Source organism: Rhea americana, unplaced genomic scaffold, assembly GCF_003343005.1.
Source record: "Rhea americana isolate MKP2758 unplaced genomic scaffold, rheAme1 scaffold_37, whole genome shotgun sequence".
NCBI classification, from domain to species: Eukaryota; Metazoa; Chordata; class Aves; order Rheiformes; family Rheidae; genus Rhea; species Rhea americana.
In genome coordinates this window covers 4,909,916-4,929,333 of record NW_028186501.1, presented here as the reverse complement: position 1 = coordinate 4,929,333, position 19,418 = coordinate 4,909,916, and the positions used below count along the sequence as shown (strand labels likewise).

Sequence of the window (19,418 nt, the reverse complement as noted above, 5' to 3'; positions counted from 1 at the left end):
GCAATAAACCTTATTACCTTTAAGATGGAACTCAGTAGGTTAATGAACAAGTTTATATCATATTGTTGCAGAGGGATTAGACTTAATGATCCAAGAAGTCACTTCTGGTCCATTTTTATACACTGCTAAAAGGGTACAACTAGAAATAGTAAGACGAGTTCTATATGAGGCAGCAATCAACCCATCCAACAATATTTTCTTTAAATGTACAAACCAAAATATTTATAAAYGTTAATTACAGTGCCAAAGATAATGGGTTATTTTCTTATCCTATTCAATATAGTAACTTTCTAGTGCTAGCAGAGCAATCCAGAGGTATTGATGTGTTTTTTAATGAGTGCTGATATTGGTCTAAGAGCAATAGTGCAGCAGGAGAACATCTCAATAACCATTGTATTTCCCTTTGTGCCTGCAGCAAGCTCACAGTAAAGCGGAGCTCAGTAAGATCGGAGCTGCAGAATCAAAGAAACGACCTTAGCAGTAMGACGCTCACCTTAGCAGCCAGGTGCCTGGTGACTGTGAATAAAATATAGTAAATGCTCCGTTGATAGCAGGAACAAGTTCATCTCTTGCTATAGCCAAAGCAGACAAATCTGAGGCCTACACATTTTAAAATCCACTATAAAAAGCTGTGCGCTATCATATATTTCAACGATTTCCCATGTCCAATAGGAGACAGTCACCTTGCACTACTCTAATGAGCTCTAAGGCTGATGAAGTATGACTAGTGATGAGTTACCYGTTCTGGGGAGAGGAGTCTGTGGAGTGGCTAATTGGCCTGGGGATGCAGCACGTTTCACATCCAGGCTCTCGGGAACCATCCCCTGTCAGGTGCTGAGCAATTTCCCCAGCAGCTATCTGTGCTCTGCTTGAACACTGTTTAACATGGCTGCATTTTTCTGTGCCAAAATTTCTGGTGCAAACATGGGCAATGCTTTGCCCTTTCGACACGTTTGTCTTTTTAGAGTCAGGAGCCACGAAGACAAGCCTTTTGAAGGACAACACAAATCTCATCAAATGCATAATAAAGTTTCACTCAATAAAAAAAAGAATGATATAACTGGTTTATCCTCACAAACTAGTCATTTTGGAGATATGTTCTATGATGATTCTATGATGATGAATAGCTATGGCACACGTGTTCAGCAATGGATCTTTCTACACCTGGGGACTGTTTCTTCTCTCTGTGTTAAGTGCCATGCCTTGGCCAAGGGACATGCCTTAGCTATACACACAGGGCATTTGAATGCTTTAAATCAGTTTTAARGATGATTTCCAGTACTTAAGTTAAGGAAAATGGAGTTCTCTAGATGTAGCCATTCCCTCCACATGTTGGCTAATATTCAGGGGTCTTGTTTTACACCTCTGACTTTTGAGATGCACCAAAGTCAACAGAGTATCTGGAACTTGGGAAAAGCTACAAGGTACATGAAATTTTGTCTACTGAGACGAGAGACTATAACCAACTCCCTCCAGAAAATAATAACCTGGAATTTTCTTCAGAAACTCCTGTCAGCAAATAAGTCACTCTCATGGTTCAGACCAAAATTATCTCACATTTGCTAGACAGAGGAAAGCTTGTCTCTCCACTGACTCTCCCTATGGTCTCCTCAGTTAACAGCAATTTACCTTAGGCAGAGCTGAACCTGAGGAAGAGAATGAGACCTACAGTTTAAACATGATGATTTACACATAATCTGGTTCAGCAGAGTAATATTTGCTTTTAAAATCAGCGAGAGCTGCTCCAATATTTAAGCATCACTAGACTTAATCCTGGAATGTGAAAGATGGAAACTGTTTTGGAGAAAAAGCTATTGGCCTTTGGAAGTTCATGCTTACATCATAATTTTCATAATTAAAATAATAATAATAATAAAAAGTAGTAGGGAAGAATGGATAGCGCCAGACTCACACGCTGGTTCTTCTTTATATTCAGTGCTCCCCTTGAACACTTGTAGATTGATGGTACYCCATACCATGCACTGTCTTATTAAAAGGCAACTTAAGCCCATGCAAGAAAAACAAATGCTCCCRATTTCCATTTGTTTGTCTGCTGCAGGCTCCAAAGTTTCCACACTGTAGCTGAGGCTTGTTTCTGAAGACTTGCATGCCACACCACCTGCACATCACATTAGATGATGTCCTTTGCTCTGACCTCAAAGGTGCCTYTTGCTGTTCGACCTAGACTCATTTTCTGGAAAAACAGCATGAGCTACAGTTACACCCATCTACAATGAGTGATTAGATACTAGAAAGAATACTAGTCTTAAGAGACTAATGCACTATTGTTAATAAAGTACAAGAATAGTGTTTACTCCATTCTGTTCACATCTAGAACTTCCATTCATAGAGGGTTAAAACARTTCTCCCAGATCCTGTAAGAGGGGCCCTTGCGTATAGTAAGCCAAAGTTTTGGCATTTCCCCTCAGTACAATATGTTTGTTTTAAAAAATCCTAATGCAATCTGTTGGGTTTTCATGAGTGTATATTTAATCAAATATGTCAACACTCTTTCTTCCGAACTAAAAATTTATGCCAGGAGATAAGGGAAATAAATCCTTGCCATTAAGGGTGGATAAAGTGTTTTGCATGAAACTATTTCCTCTAGGGAAAGAATGCAGATGTGATGACTCCACAATACTTCTAATGGAAAAAAAAATTTTGTTGTATTTTTACTTGGAAGGGAAAGCTGATTTTTTTCTAAAACAACGGTCAAAGGCTTTTATTTTCACTCTGAATTGAGCAGTTTTCTTCCCATAAGTCTGAAAATGTTAATCACCAAAAGAACCCATTTGGCACTCATAAACAATGCCGCAGTAAGAATCAACTCACAAATGTGATTTCATCCCGGAGCTTATAAACAACTCTGCAGATATGAAAAATAACTTTGGATATTTACGTTTTCTATGTCCAGTGTAGACATTAACAATTTAACCTTCATACTGACTGTAGAGAGGTTTTATCCTGAATTATTGTGCAGAGTCCTGGATTTCATAATTAAAGTTATGGAATGGTCACCRGGGAGTCCCATTATCTTAAGAAGCACTCAGTGTCCCGGGCTGCATCTTCTGGCGTACTGCTCACCAAAGATGGATGAACAGATGATGTGGTCGACTGCAGCTCCAATTGACACTAAGTACATTTTTCATCAGCTAAGATGAAATAATAATTGAAAGAAAAGGATTCTTGCAGCAGATTTTCCAAATTTTCTGCATACTTTTGCCTGTATTTCTCATATCTGCAGCTTACAAGAAAGCTTTAGGACTTCCATAAAATGAGGGCAAATTCTCCCTGGTAAGGAGTCACCTCCCTATGTGCTGTTTTTAGCATAAACAGTAAGAAAAATGTGATTTTGCAGAGAAATTAGAAACAGTCCCACACTGCTTTGGGAACATTCTAGAGTAAAGTGCTGGCTAGGTAGACAGCTCCCACGGAGAAAAAGAAAGTCAAAAAACRAATAAATTAGAGAATGGTCTTGCCCTATCATGGTCTGGCTTCGCCGATGGTGCTGCTTGTGGTAGYCCTTTCCAAAAAAGGCCCCGTGAAACACATGCAACTAACACTGACAAATCCACCTACGGAGAGCTGCACAATGTTATTTTTTAACGTTCCCTTGGGATAAGCTATTTTTTCTGAACTGTACTTAAAACACAAATGAACAACAACTATTTTCTGAATGTGAACGAAGACCAAGAAAAGAGACAAGAAGCAAGCCACCAAGCCAGCAAGGCTAACTGGGGAACAAACTGCTGTTATTACCGGCTCCACAGCTTATGGTCATCTCCCAGGTTTGATTCAGTTACGAGACATCAAAATACAGATCACTCACACATTCARGTGTTGATAAACATTACCGCATAAATCATTCCGAATTGAGCACCAAAAGCTTGGGAGCAAACACTCTCCCGCGCTGAGCGGCTGCTAAAACRGGGTAGAGTCTGGGATTTGGCATGGGAAGATATTCCCCCTGAAGGAGGGCTTGGAGTGGCGCCAGCTTCCCCTTAGCATTTAGCACAACTGCACAAAAGCAAAAGAAAACAAGCTTGCAAGAGGCGGAGAGGAGATCAAAACAACAGGTCAAGGTTTATGGGCCTTGTATTTAATGCATTTTAAAACGTAACTGTTGACCTAATATAGAGACATTGAGGAACTGTGCTACTTAAAATCCCTGCCTATGTGTGTAACCCTTCCAATAAATCCCTAAAAAGCACATTTGCAGTGGTGAGAGATTTTTCTGGAATATGTCCAAGCAGTTCTTCAAAGCAGGTGGGTCACTGACATTCGTGCAATTATTTATTTCTCTCGTTCCTGAGTTCTCTTTCGGATACAGCTTAAGCCACTCAATTAGCATTTACAACAGCACTTGAACAAAAATGCTCAGTTTCATATATCTGCTGGGGAGGTTTTACTGGGTTTGCTTTCCATGGGGTCTGAACTACCCAGAAATGGAGTATCAGCTCCAGATGTTCTATGAAAAGAGAGGGAGATTTGTCCACTTATTGCGGATAAGTGGAGTTGTCAACTCTGCCTCCTTGGTCACACCAACCCTTTGATGAGTAATTTAGAGGAACAGATGTTTTATCTGGGAACTGGTCCAGATCTTAAAAAAAAATAAAAAGAGAGAGAAACTCAATAGTGGCTTCTATTCTATTGGCACCAGTAGCCCCGGAAGCGCTGAGAAATATTGAGTAAAGAGCTGGATTCTTCAGTCACAGCAGAGAAACAGATGTTGCATGTAATCACCTTCSTGATGACGTAAGCTGAGGTGATGAATTAGCTGCTGATCACCAGTTAAATGGCCKGAACAAAGCAGTAAATCCTAGACATGTTAATACGGCCATTACTTTTACATTAATCCTCTTTTCTCCTTCTGTTCTTTTCAAAAAACCTCCAGGAGTGGCATCCTTCCCTTCCTTGTGTGCTCTAGCAATACCAGCAGAGACAAAKGGCACCAAGTTTAACAGGACTGCGAAGGTGTGAGAAATCTTCCGGAGGTATTAACCACTGTGTCTCATGCAAAGATGAACTAATAAAGGCTCCTCCTCATAGATCATGTCCAAATTTAAGCAGGTTTTAATCCACACAAAAGATTCCGTAAGGCTCTATTATTAGTCCAAGGCCTATTAACCATGTAAGAGATTTTTGAATTTACCCTATACCTACTCTTCAATCACTGCTTAGTTCTTGGCTTTTCTCTTGATGCCCTCCAAATTTGTACTGTAAATACTTTAAAGGATGCGCTGGCAAAATGCTATGATCTGTGGCACTGGTGGTTTCAAAGTTAGCTACATTATGTCTACTATAAATATATTTTCCTTGTGCTGCAACTATTCAGCAGGCCAGATAATCAGGGRGTGCAAATCAGCATAGCTCTGTCTGGAAGCCTCAGCAATAACCCAAGATGTTGCTCTCTCGATTACTTATTGCTGAGCCTACACGCTTTGCAAAGCCAGTACAGCAAGCTGATAATGATGCATGAAATAGAAAATCCTTCTGAGTGCACCCAAAAGCACAGAGGATGCACAAAACAAGCACTATGGTGYTGTGTTATTTGATGCTTCTTCCTCCATATGTGCATGCACTAATGTGTTCAGGCTTTCAGTGGTTTTAAATAGGTGTAATTCCACCTCTCCTAATGCATTCATGCAGCCTTAAATGAGATTGGAGTCACACATACAACAGTATTTAGGTTAGGCACAGAAAAACTACCACGTTTTGGGACTAAAGATGAAACTCTTTAGCAGTGTCACTTCACTGACTCAAATGAGCAGAGGATTTGGCCTGGTTACTCTCCTCACTGACGTGTCTATCCTCTGAGACAATTAGATAGTTGCATATTTTGAGAATAAAAACACTTTGGGGACATATGTGCCACCATCCCACATCAACAGTAATTCTTGCAGCACTGAAAAACTTGCTGGAAAATGTTCGGAGAATTTTCAAAGTAAGGTTTCAGTACTTTTCTATTCATCTCCACAGCCACAGTGCTGCTCAAAGGTTACCCGAAATAGCTGCAGGCAGTGGAGGAATCATAGAGAGATCACATAAAACATAGCTTGGTTTCTAGAAAAAAGTGATATCCAGCTCCTCCTCCCTGCCATTACTCTGTACCATTTTGACCACTTCTGGGACATCAAATACTGGAAATAGCTCAGAAAGCATTTGGCTCAACATTTATGTCTATATATCGTAAGGACTATTATATAATGCAAATGCTTTAAATCCATCCTAACTGGAAAATGTAGCTACATAATGTCAAAAATGTCATTATATTGTAAGTACTGCACATACCCATACTCCTAAAATCCTTGCAGGGTTCATTCCAGGCTGATAACTGAAGATTCARTGTAGTGCCTCACACACATTACAGCATTAACTTTGGATTATAAATCAAAGACAATCAGGTTTTTACTGGCTTAGCTTCCTCAGCCAGGTCTCAGTGAGGTAAGATGAGACCTGGTACTGGCACAAGGGAATTCAATCATTGACTTAGTCTGGCTTAAACTGTTGCAGAACTCCAGCCTCAGCTGGCAAAAGCATTTAGGGACCAGAGTTGCTACAAGAAGGTTTTTTGCCTCCCTACTAAATAGGGGAAGAAGGTGGAGATCACGCCCCAAGTTCATTACGCAAATATATTGAAAGCAATGCTACACATTTTTCTGAAGTTACAAACACTCTGACCAGTAAACTCTTAGTTTTCTACAAATRCCTTTGAGTAAACTTCAACAGAAAGATCTAACATGTAACGCTTTACGTTATTATTAAATGTTGTGCTAAAGTGTTTAAAGTGAATGTTTAGCATTCAACCACTCAACAGTCCCTGACTGCAGCATATTTCAACCTATGCTGTGTGAGGAATAAGGTTTTAAGCTGACAGTGCTCAGGAGCTCAGGAGGCTTTTCTTTGTTTATTCATAGTTTCTCTTAGAGACATTCTCTGGTCTAATTTGAACATGTTGGCCAAAGTTCTTAACATTCTAGTTATTTAATTTCTTCCTAATTCAGTCACTCTGCTATCAAATCTGGAGCTTTCTGTAACTGCATGATTCCCTAGGGAGATACTCTACCAAGTTCCACCAACATTTTTCTCTTTACCAAATTTAAGCAGAGACTCGACATGTATAAAAACCTCTATTTTGATCTCTTTTTAATTGCTTCCAATTAAGTTATTAAAACTGTGGATGTGTCCAACACAATGTTTTCATATACCAGGTTTTCAGACTTTTAAATACACTCTATGAGAGGAGAAATCCTTTCCCAGGGTTGGGAGGGTCTTCTGCTTTCCAAACTGCAGAGTGCATCATGTTCCTGTTTGTTTTTCTGGAAGAGCCTGTTATAATAAGACTTCTGTTTGGCTTGGGAAAAAATGCAAGCTGAACTTTAGAAGAATGCCTTAAAATTACTTTTKTAATGTTCACTTTGGAGTTTGCTCATTCTAGTTGTTCTGGTCTTACTGAAGTCCATGAAAAAGCCTCAAACAACCTAAAGTTCCCTTACCTGTGTACCAGCTGCTTGCGGCTTATACAAATCGCTGTTTCATAGTCATGAGTGACGCACACCTTATGTGGGCTGCACTTCACCTTCAGGCATGGATCTTTGGATGGATCAAGGGCTATAAAAAACAAATATATACAAAAGAAAGTTAGAAATGTATATGAAGTTCTCTCTTGGCTGTTTAATTCAGACAACTGGATGGGAATAATAACTGGTTGGAATGACTACTTGGACACCTGATGGGATGAATATGCATCCACTGTGCAGCATGTGAACTGTTCTCATAGACTGAGGCGATTAAGTGGAAAGATAGACGCAGGGCTTAAAACCTCTGATTACTTGGGAGTCTAACTTGGCATTCAAACGAATATCACATATGAGACTTTATGAGGAAGTTCTAGTATAATAACCTATTTCATATTGCTTATCTCATACGAAAGTTAGAGTGGAATAAAATACACTCGTAAGTAACAGAGTAAGTAGAATTTTAGAAGCAATTTAATAATGGACGTACTACGCAGTGCTGCTAAATTTCATTGCACAGATACACTATATTGGGTGTATTATTTGCAGAAATTATTTTTAAGTTTTATGAATAAACTTCCCTTGTATTTAAAATGCTTGAGTAGAAGGGCAGCAATAACACCAAAATAATCCTGAGCTTTTATACAACAACCTTCATTTCTAACAGTGCCATTGGAAGTGGAGCTTGAGAGCTGGGTGAGGTGCTGTCTCTGAGCAAATACACGCAAGCTGTTGTCTCTGCTGATGCTCCCCAGGGAACATTTTTCCAGAAAGTCACGCCCTACGTCCTTTTTTTTTCCTTTCCACACTCTCCCATGCTCCACCTCTTGGTGGCAGCACCTTGCTTTGGTGCGACATTTGGGTTTCCCAGTGCGCCATCACTGCTGCTTTGCCTTGTTCTACTGTGGCCTAAGGCAGCGTAACGGGGCTCAGGCCAGATTGCCCTCAAATGCCCTTTTGATACTTTTTGGTATAGGGTGAATAATGCATTGGACAGTCTTTATCTCAGCACTTCCTAAGTTGCTGGTGAAAAGGATGGAGTGGTGATTTGGGGCAGTGACGGGAGCTTCCCTCCATCCAAGATGTGAGTGATTTGAGAGATCGCCCTGAGTCAGGGATCTGGAAAAGGTGCAAAAGTGAGGTGCAATCCTGCACGGGAAAGTGCAGGATACTAGGGTTTACCCTCAGGTATCCTCTTTTCAGTGTTGATTGGGAAAGATCCCACAAACCTGCCACCTGAACATCTCCATTTACCAAACAAATATCATCACCTCTGGTTAATGTCTGCCACTATTTAACAGCATGGTGCAAGGCAGCACCATAGGGAACTCAAAGGAATGAATAATGTTGTACCCTAATGAAAATAAAAAAAGGGATTTTAAGGACTATAGACAGAAAGTAATTACCAAAGTTGGCATTTGGCCAGGACACAAGGATTAATCCCCCTTCCCCCCCTGCTTATCTGAAGAAGGTATTTGGAGACCAAAAGGCAGAGTGATACACTGCCAATATTATAACGAGAGGCTCCTACAAAAATCCCTGTTTAGCTTGTGATGAACCTTTCCCCCAGGCGCAATGAGCACACTCAGAATCGGGCGGAGAGAGTCTAAGAAAGCCCTTCATTTGTTTCTGTCTACACAGAAGTCTCTCCTAAAGCTACCTGAAGAAAGCAGCAGGAGGTGTGTATTACACTGGGTATTGCTAGAATGGTACATACTGTCCCCTGCCCAATAAATGAAGATACTAAGCAGGTGTCCGAAGACCTAACGTGGTAAAACTCTGYGAGCAGGTTTGTGTGACTGAGAGAAGAACATGCCATATGTATGTGCAGCCAGGAGCTGCTCCTTCGTGGAGAGGCAAGAAATTACCGATCCATTGGGCACCAGAGCAGGACCGCTCCACTGCCTGCGAGACGCTCAAGAGGAGCAGCCGGTGTTTGAGGCCTGCCTGCGTGCAAACTTGGCTGCTCCTGCGAGYTGGTACAGGCTGCTTCCTTAAACGAGGGGCGTTTTGGTAATCTTTGAAATAAAAGAGAGGAGCGACACAGCGCAGTGCTGCATACCACTCCAATTAGAGCGCTAAGCCCACCAGGGAAAACCTCTTACAAATACTTCTCTGCAATCAAGTCCTATTCCAAAGGCTATCTATCTAAATTTATTCTCTCACAAAAGGATGCTTCTAAAGATCAGGAATAAGACATATCTGCCAGGATAAATTACTTACATCCAAAAGATGGTTGTGTGAATACTTCAGAAGAAGGGAAATCACATATTCACTTTTGTTTAAGAAATGATTGTTAAATAAGGGTTTTGGGGYATTTTTTTTATCATGGATTTGACTTTTTGTTCCCCTTGAATGTGTCCTACAATTTCCTGTTTTACCTCTCCTATTCCTTCCCATATTTATTGGGCTACTCTTGGAATTGGGTCACTCCCAGTTTCATTTTTGGGACCGCGTAAAGACCCTGTGGCTAATTATCATAACTGAATTTTCCATTCGTACTGGATGATCAGAGCTACGTTTAAAGGATACTATTTCATGAACACAGAGTTTCAGCTTGCTATGCACTGCATTTCTTTATATAACAAACATAATCCCAGCAAGCAGAGTTTTCCTGCAGCATTGCAGCTGTTCTGTGTTGGTTTGAATAGTCATAGCCACAAGCTCGTACCACATTACAGCCGCTACAGAGTTGCAATGGGCAATCCAGCATCACCAGCACGTACGTATTTACTGGAATGCCTTTGGTGCAAGACATTGGAAAGCTTACAAAACAGAACAGAAGTGATAAAAGTTTTTTATTTTAAAGCCATTAAACAGACAGAAAAGGTGAAGTGAGCAAGGAAAGGGAAGAGACCATGTCTCCTGCATTGGAAACAGCAAGGCATCAACTTCTAATGAGCTGCCATTAGGAGAGCAAAAAGATAGTGTTTGAAAACTCAGGACCTGTCCCAATGAAAGAATCAAGGGCTGAAAACATCCACTCCAGGTCTTTTTTATACTTCCACTGCGGCAGCAAGTGGCAGCCCTTGGTACAGCCAACAGAACCAAGATGGTGCTGGTGGCTCTTGGGCAGCTTCCTGCCCTCCTGGCCAGAGGTGCTCTTTGGGAGCTTTCTGCTGTTGCCTTCTTGTGTCTTTGTAAGTCAGACTAACCTGCACAGGAGACGTAGCAGTGATGCTAGTCCTTGCTCACCAGATGCCCTAGCAGACATTCTGCTTTACGTTCAGCGAACACCGCAGGTGAGGCATACCACCTTAATCCTCTTATTTCAGCTCTACCCAGTTAAAGACTGAGGCAGACATTTTACAAGGATTGAAAYAGTAGGCCACAGTTTCCTTACCTGTCTCACTAGATATTCTTAAACTGCAAAGCGGAGTGACAGACCCTCCTTCTGTGAAGCCTTTAATCAGTGAGCTTCACTTGGAGCGTGTAGGGTCACCAGATGATAGGTTCAGTGTGTTGATTAATTCAAGGGTCATATCCACATGAGAAAATCTAATGATAGCTGCTCTTTTACTGGAGCACATGCATGTCTTTCTGTTTTTGCTGGTGACACATCCTTGATACAAAACACTGCATCAACAAAAAACGTGCAAACTGGCAAAGAGCCCAGGGCAAATAGCTGCCAGCAACCCTGTGCTGCTGGAGAGCATCCTCCCTGGCATTGTACTGGGAGCTGTGTCAGCCAGAGCTTCTGTTAGTAGAGGAGGTGACCTCAGTCATGCCAGAAAGGCCAAGCTTTGCCAGCTAAATCAAATTTCTGCCTGGACATTTGTACAGCAGTGGCAACTAAGAGCAACTTCTGCCAACAAAACTTTGCCAAGATCATYTTTGAACCTCCTCCAAGCAAGGACGACGGCGTAAGAAAGGCGACAGGCTACGCAGGGTTATGCTCATCCTACCCCTGAAAATCAGTACTAGTTTGGCATGAATAAGAGAAGCACGACTTAGGCCAATATAGACTATGTGACACCACCCACACACAGTTTCAATGCWTAGCATCTTTTTGTACTAATTTTTCCTTCCAACTAAAGAATTAAATTAATTATATCTACTTAGTGAACTCCTTAGGAGTTCTAAACCAGGAAGAATGCATGCAGTTCTGAAGCATATATGTTCCGAATTAACATCACACAATCTACTATTGATAAAAGAAACACAACTCTGAAATATTTCGCAACAAAAAGACCATCAATTGCATATYAAAAGGACAAGTCCTGTTGACTGGTTATCAGTTTAAAGCACAGGAATGGGAAAAGGTATGTCAGAAATTTCCATTTTAATCAGGCCTCACAACTCTTCTCTACCTCAGTGTCTTGAGCTATTCTTCACCTGTGTGTTGGGAGAAGTAATTCATTAATGGTGGAAAAGCTCAAGGAGATCCTCAGATGGAGCACAATATATGTGTAACTTATTATCCATTAAAAACAGCCCTTTCATACAATTCAACAGGGTAGAAAGAGGTTTATTTAATTTAAGCAAAAACGTGATCTTTGTGAGTAGACAGCAAAAAAAAAAAAACCCTCCAATCTGGATGAGATTTTTTTTCTTTTAATTTTATCACTTATGCAGAATGTGTGATCCAGACAAACATAAAAGGTCAAAAAAGGGATTTATTTGTCCGCAGAGTTCCTCAACATGCTAAAGAAGTTTGGAAGGTTGTTCTACTGCTAAGCAGTAGAAGCCCTAAGGAGAGAACTCATAATAAGAAACAATTTCTGAAATATGCTAATCAAAGATCATGCTTTCTTAATCAGATTTCTACATGACTACAAGCAGATGCTCATCATCTACAGAAGAAAAGACCTTTGGGAATTAGATGAAACATAACAACCGTATTTGTCATCACAGTTTCTTTGTGTCCTAAAGCAATGAATATGAAGGCTTTGAAAATGAAGAACCAAAGTACAAATAAATAAATGAAAGTGGGAAAAGGAATGAGGAGGGGGGAAAGAAGATTTTTATTATTAAGATCTTATTTTATCAGCTCTAAAAGGAAACTACCGCCATTGCTTTTCTACTTAAGGMGTTCAGCATAGTTACTCAGGTTTGACTGTGCAATACTATTACAAAGATCTTAAGCTGGCTGTATTTTATAGGAAAATATGCAAACATCTTTGCTGTTTTTCTTCAGAGTGGGACTGAAGGTCAAGTGAATTGATATGGCTAACTGATCTAAAAGTGGCTAAGGTTCGGTCAAAATTTTCAGATGGGACATGTGTTTGATCACAACTGGAATTAAAGGCTGAGCATGAACACAAACATCTTGATGGAAACCCAGCTCAGCCACCCTGCCTATCTTTTTGTGAGTCAGGCTCCACAGTTCTCTTTCCTGAGCTTTCCTGCGTTGTTCAAATCCCTGTGCAGTTGGTCTCYAGAGGAATGCATCCATCCCAGGGGACAGCTGGCTGAGTTACAGTGAAATACAGTACTGTATGTCTCTCGTTATCAACATTTTCAGGAGTTTTTCATCCTGTGTAAATTTAGAACTTCTACATTTTTGTCKTGGCTCAAAAGTTCTGCTGTTCCTCACTTCTAACACTGAGATGTTTCGGTCACTGACATTTATTTTCTGGCCATCTGTCCCAGCAAGCTGAACTCCGCAGTCTCTTCCAGGCAGATYACAGATGAAGAGATCTTTAGACTGGCTACAGTTTCTGTTTCATGGGCTAACACATTTTTGTAGGAAAACTGTCCTCTCCTGGTGTGCTAGCTCACCWGACGGCAGTGCAAAAGGAAAAGGCTACCATCCAAACACAGGGACCCAAACCCAGGCCCTTTTAYGCAAGATGAGGGTGCAGAATCTGAATTCCTGTCCTTAATGGTCGAGACTTGCATTCCTTTTTGCATTCAAGCTTTTACGATTCACAGCAACCTAAGATCCCTATTAAATCTACAAATCCTCTGTGGTTCCCTCTTAGAGTTATCAGAATAACTGGGAAACAATAAACACTAGAGATTGCATCAGACCATTAACAACCTCCTAACGGTATGCTGGCATCTTTTTTCAATACTAAAAGGATTACAAACAGTGATTGCATCCCAAATCCCTTCCCTTGCCAGTGCCGCAAAGCACACTGGAGAACATTTGCTTATGAACTGTACAYGGTTTCTCTCCCCTGCCTGCTACTCATCTCCAGAGGCTGCAAGCTAGCAATATAAATCATTGCTGGACAAAAACCTAACAACGGTGTTTGAGATACTTTTCTATTACATTTCATGTTTTTATATATTACCACCATAAGGAAAGACTTACAGCTTGGAGGAAACTCTCGAGCTCAGACAAAGCAGTTCAGGGAGAAGCTGCTGTGTAAGACCACGCTGTAGCTGTGGGTCACATGCTAATCACAATGGAGCAAATTTATTTTTCACACATTTGATTTTAAAAGGGTGATAACAAATAAATACTCTCAATGTCTYGCAGCAATGGATGTGCAATCCTGCAGAAACTGTACAACTAGTTCACAGCAAGATTTATGAGCTTGCTTTTGTTTTTATGACCATTTGTTTGGGGAAGAGAATAATTTCAAACTCATAGCTGTTTAGCGGAGCTGAAACAAACTACGCAATCAAAAAGAAAATGGCATTATGTAAATATTGTTTTTTGTTTTCAAAATTGCTTGACAATAAGTACTATGATCATTCAATGACAAAAATATTTCGGCATAATGAAATGTCAAGAGCAGTTGCTTTTACACAATCCCCTTGAAACTGCTCTGACTATAAGAGGAAAGAAGAACATCTGCTGAGAAAGGTATGATGAACTGGAAAATGGGACCTGCTGTCTACAACACAGRGATCCTAGTGCATTTTTTAAGACAAAACAGGTAGACCATAAAACAAAGCCTCTCGATTAAATGATGCACTAAATTACAGGTGTGCATTTCAATATTTATTTGATTCCAGCAATGGTCCCCAGCCAGCCCCAGAAGCTCCTGGCTGTGCAAGCCGGCACATTGGGTTGGGGAGGGACGAACCCGAGAATAAGGCTGCTCCAGGCCTTCTTCAGGCCCAAAACTTCCATTACCCTTTCAAATATATAGTAAATTTGTGCTTTTTTTTTTTTTTCCTCCTTAGTATGAACAAGGCCACGGGTATTGCTCTAGGGAGCGCTCAGGCGAACGGCGCTCTGCTGCTTTCGGTGCCCCCGCTGGGCTCAGGCTGGCTGCGGGGTTACCCCAGCGCCCCGCGGGGAGCAGGGCACCCAGGCAAGCCTGCGACGGACGTCCAGACTCTCAYGGCCATTCAGAAGGTTTTTTCCCTTATGCCCTTTTCCTATTTTTTCTTATTTTACAGCATAGCTAGCGGCTAAGAATACGTTGTTTATTGGAGCTGAGTGCAGCATCTCTTCTCACAGCTGGTATCGCTAATAATTCTGCTTTTAAGAAATGACCTTTAATAATAGATTAGACCCTTCCCCTCCCCCAAACCCATATCAATTGCAAGTAATTACCAATGGTTTTTATTCCGCTTCTGCAAATCTTGGCATAAATCATTCTGCTTCATTAGAGAGAAAATTGGCGCTAGCCCTCCCCCAAGTCTAGGGGAGAACATGTCTTCGATGAACAGGCGCAGATATTTAAGTCTCTCTCTCTCATGTGCTCTCTCTCCACATAATTACTCAGAGCAGTTTGCATACAGAAATCAATTCAGCTGAAAATTAATTACCACAGGCCTGAATGCTTCAAACATGTATGTGAATTAGTGAATGGAATTTCTGAAGGYAGTTAAACAGTAACATCTCAAACTGCCAGCATTTATTCCATCACTGCATGGTATTTTTGTATAGTTGTGTTTTAGAGYACCCTAACATTTGAGTGGTTGAAGATACTGGTACAGGAGAAAGACRCATCTATTTCCATTTTTACAGGCACTTTCAGAAATTCTTTCTCATAACTGACATACAATTTCTTCTGACATTGCTGAGGGCCATCCAGGGCAAAAGATACTTTAAAGGACTCTACTGATTTGCCTTCCGAAGCAAAGATAAGAGCCTGAGTAATAAGAATTTGCTTGACAACTATACAGAAGTCTGATGCAGCAAAAATAACTGAAGTTAAAAAAAAAGGCTAGGACTGTCAGTTAGGAAATGGGCTTCCAGTGGTGGGCGTGATGCTGGGCCACAACCACTGGCAGAGGTATCTGGTTAGCAAGGAGCACAGGGACACGTACGAGACCAAAGCTTCTCATAAAAGAGAAGGTCCTGGTTTGACTTCCGACAGTGAACAGCTGTGATTTATGTCTCCACATATTGCAGATGTAGCTGAAATACTTCCCTACACTGGGGCAASTTTTTAATTTTTCATACGCTTGACTATGTTTAGCAAATACATTTGTCTTTTTAACACTTTCTTTTGCACCTGAAACAAAAAACATCCCTGCAAAGGAAAAACCTGCCAAAGGCAGCTAGGGGTTTGCTTTGTTTTCCAGCTAGCACCAGGTGTGCCTCTCGCAAACAGCTCTGCTGCCTGCAAGGCAAAGCATCGCCCAACCCGCGAGTACAGAGCGCGCGCATCCGTGCAGTAAAGCACAACGGGGCATCAGTGCCATCGTGTCCCCCTAAACGTGAAGCACTTGCACTGTTGCAGAGGACTGCTAAGACTGCTCCGATTTTGAGTTGGTAGAACAAGAAAAAACCCTGATTCCTCCATGTTCACCTTGCAGGAAGGGAGGCATCTGCGTTATTTGGACTAACGGATCTGCAGGACAGGAGCACAGCTAAAAAGATGCCCATCTCTTTTGGTCAGCTTCAGCTTTGTGCTTGCTTTGCAAAGGCGCCCTGTGAGAAGCCAGTCAAGGACCTCCAACCCCAGGCATGGGCTCCTCAGTCCAAACGATCTCCACTCCACCAGCTCCTCGCCGCTCTGCCAAAACTGCCACTGCTCTTTCCATGGGAGAGCTGTAAGGACCGCGCTCCTCCTGGCTGCCTCCAAGCCCAGCTGTACCCGTGCTGGACTTTGACACGCACCCTCATACTTTCAAGCTCCATTTTCCACAACCGGTGCACCACAGATAGGCTAGCAAACGAGCGTGCGTAAGAGAGAAAGCGTTCGGCTAGCYGCACTGCTAGGACTGGCCAGCTGATAACATCTTGTGAAAATGGTTAGAAGTCAGATTTTATTGTGGCTGTTTTACCCATTGCAGGGACTGAGCTGGGGGCCTCTGGCACCAAGCGACTCCCTTAAACCTGCAGACTCTGGATCACAACCGAACTTCAGTTTCCTTTCTGCAGAAAGCAGTAAGGTATTATTTCTCACTGCTGCTGGGGAGGTAATGAATATACAAACTSTGAAGACTTAAAAAAAATTAAAGGCATACAAAAGCCTCCAAATCATTATTTTWAAAAAAAAGGAGTATTGAAGATAACCTTGAGATTTTTTAATGCAGTTGCTGTTGAAAATCCTATGGCAACTTTGAAATGCCAGATGTAATTCTTCCCATGAACTGACCTAGACCATTTCTGCTTTCAGTTACATTGGGGTAAATGACCATTTATTCACCAAGATTTCGCTACATATTAATTAATTTACTCCAAGCCCAACTGAAAATAAAACAGGTTATATCTCCTCCAGAAAATAGTATTTTAAATTTTCCATGCAAAATGAAAGTCATACCTTGCCTGTTTCAGATGAATAAAAATAAGTATTTTTTTTTGCTTGGGAAAAGAAGTTGCACTGCATGTCATGAAACATTTCTGTAACAGCAGCTRTGAATTAAGCCTTAACTGGAGCAATAATATAAGCATAGGGAAAAAGAATTTAAAAAGACTTAATTCAGATAGCTAGCTTCTGAGATACTGAACCCGCTTCCAACTTTGATTAAAAACTCTAATGAATTGTAAGACTGTGAACTATGTAAGCAGAAAAAAAACAAAATGCAATTGAAACAAATATCTCTGGATACAGAACTTCTCTGTAGTCTTAATAGAGAAAAACTTCTCACCAGTCATGTTCTGTCATTCTTCAGTAGGTATTTTATGTCATTAAATCTCATTGGAAAACACGAATAGCGTACTTCTTGTTGCATTGTTAGAGGTGATGCAGAAGCAGAAGTGCATCACTATTAATACTGATTCCATCAGCAACTGGTAAAAATAAGGTCCAAACTACTTTGTTTATGCATCAATACTTCAGCCCAGCGTTGCACACGGCTAGGCACGCAGTAGGAGTCCTGGGTTCAAATGCCCCCAAGGCCGAAGCGGTCGCTCCATCTGTCGACAGCCTGAGCAGCAACACCGTTACAGGACCAGTAATTCCCAGCCAGGCACTCCAGCATGCCTCTGCGCGCTCGCGTTTAGAAGTTAAACTAGGTACGATGCTGAGCCACGGAATGGAGAAAAGCTCTRCTTGCTCCATCGAGCTCCTCTGGTTACCTCTTGAGATCAGTGAAACAGAATCTGGCCCCAAACATTATCAGCTATTTAGCATAAAATACAGCAGATCATTTTATGATTAATTAAAAGGTACAGTATGGATAACATTCTTTGAAGCAGTATGCCATTGAAGAACTACCAGTTTTACTCTGCTTTTAGCATCTTAGCTTAGTGTGCAGTGACTATGCTGGGCAAYGCGGCAAGAGGGAAAGGACAGCTTACGCTGGGTTTTTGATGCCGTTGTTGCTTTTTTTTGTGATTTGGTATAAATGAGTCAGTAACTCTGTGCCTCCTCCTCTTCCTTGGTGTTTAAAATGGGGATAATAGTGTTTACTCAGCTTTACAAATCACCCTGGGACTCCTGGAAGGCATCGCAGAGCACATGCAAAGGGCTCCTGTGAATGACTCGTAATGGGATGATTTCAAAACAGCTAAAATCTGCAGAACTAAGAGCTGTTTCATGTTCACTTATGACAAAGTCTGATTGTCTCCATGGAAACATGGGCAAGCACRTTGTTTTCTATATCAGCAGCAGAAGATTTGTTTCCATATTACATTAGTTTTAGTGTGCACTGAGCAAAGCAAACATAAAAATAAGAGACTTCTCAAAGACTGATTTCATTATTTATGGAAAGAGAGCAGTTTCAGGCCTCCTCAGCAATCCCTAGTGACCTAGCAGGATGGGCAGCCTTCTGCACAATACCTCTGGAGGAGGGATGAACAGAGAAAAAATACAGGCTATTAAGTTTATGGGTAAGGAAKTTATTGTGAGAAGAAATCACTAGAATTATAAAGTTATAGCAATTTTAACCATGGGACATGACAGCAGAAGAAAAGCATGAGTGCTGCTGCTACTGCATGCAGCTGTACCTAATTTAGAAATCTGTACAACACAAAATACATCAAAAGTGTGAATGAGCKGGGGGTTGGCTAGTGTAATAAGATAACAGTCTAATGTAATTTTTGTTGCTTTTGAAAGCAATTACTTAAGCAGGAAAAGATGACGTTCCTCTATGGATAACCAATTAGTCATATAATTGATATCTCAGAACAGGTTAGCCTGGGAAATAAATGAAAGGACAAACACCTATCCTGGATGGTTTTAAAATACAGTAAATACAGATATAGCAAAGAAAATTCCTTTTTTAGGACGAGTTTTGCAGAAATAACTGCTGTGGGAATCACTGAATATCTAATATTGTTCCTCACTCCTTCCAGCTTCCAAGAGAAAATCTCTAATGTGAAAGAAATAAAGATGAAAACAAATAAACTATAGAATTGATTTGTAAAAATTAACTTTGGAATTGTGCCAAAGGTAGAAACTTTTCGACCAAGAGTTTCCGAATAGTAGGAGACTGGAGACTTTAGTGTGAAGAGTGACGGGTAAAATAAGCAGATACCTCAGAAGAAAGTCGAAAAGCATACTGTCAAATGGGCTGCAAGACAGACAGCGGTTACAAGCAGCATCGCAGAGTACCAGCATCCAGTAGCAAGGCGGGAATGAAAAGTATGAAGTGATAGGACTT

General features: G+C 41.1%; 1 protein-coding gene across 1 annotated transcript in view; it reads right to left on the bottom strand.

The window, feature by feature from the left end:
* SPOCK1 (SPARC (osteonectin), cwcv and kazal like domains proteoglycan 1) overlaps window positions 1-19,418 on the bottom strand; it is a 311,992-nt gene that overhangs the window by 117,222 nt on the left and 175,352 nt on the right. The window contains exon 4 of the mRNA XM_085312830.1: window positions 7,497-7,611. Coding sequence (XP_085168956.1) covers window positions 7,497-7,611 — 115 coding nt within the window. The remainder of the gene's footprint in view (window positions 1-7,496; window positions 7,612-19,418) is intronic.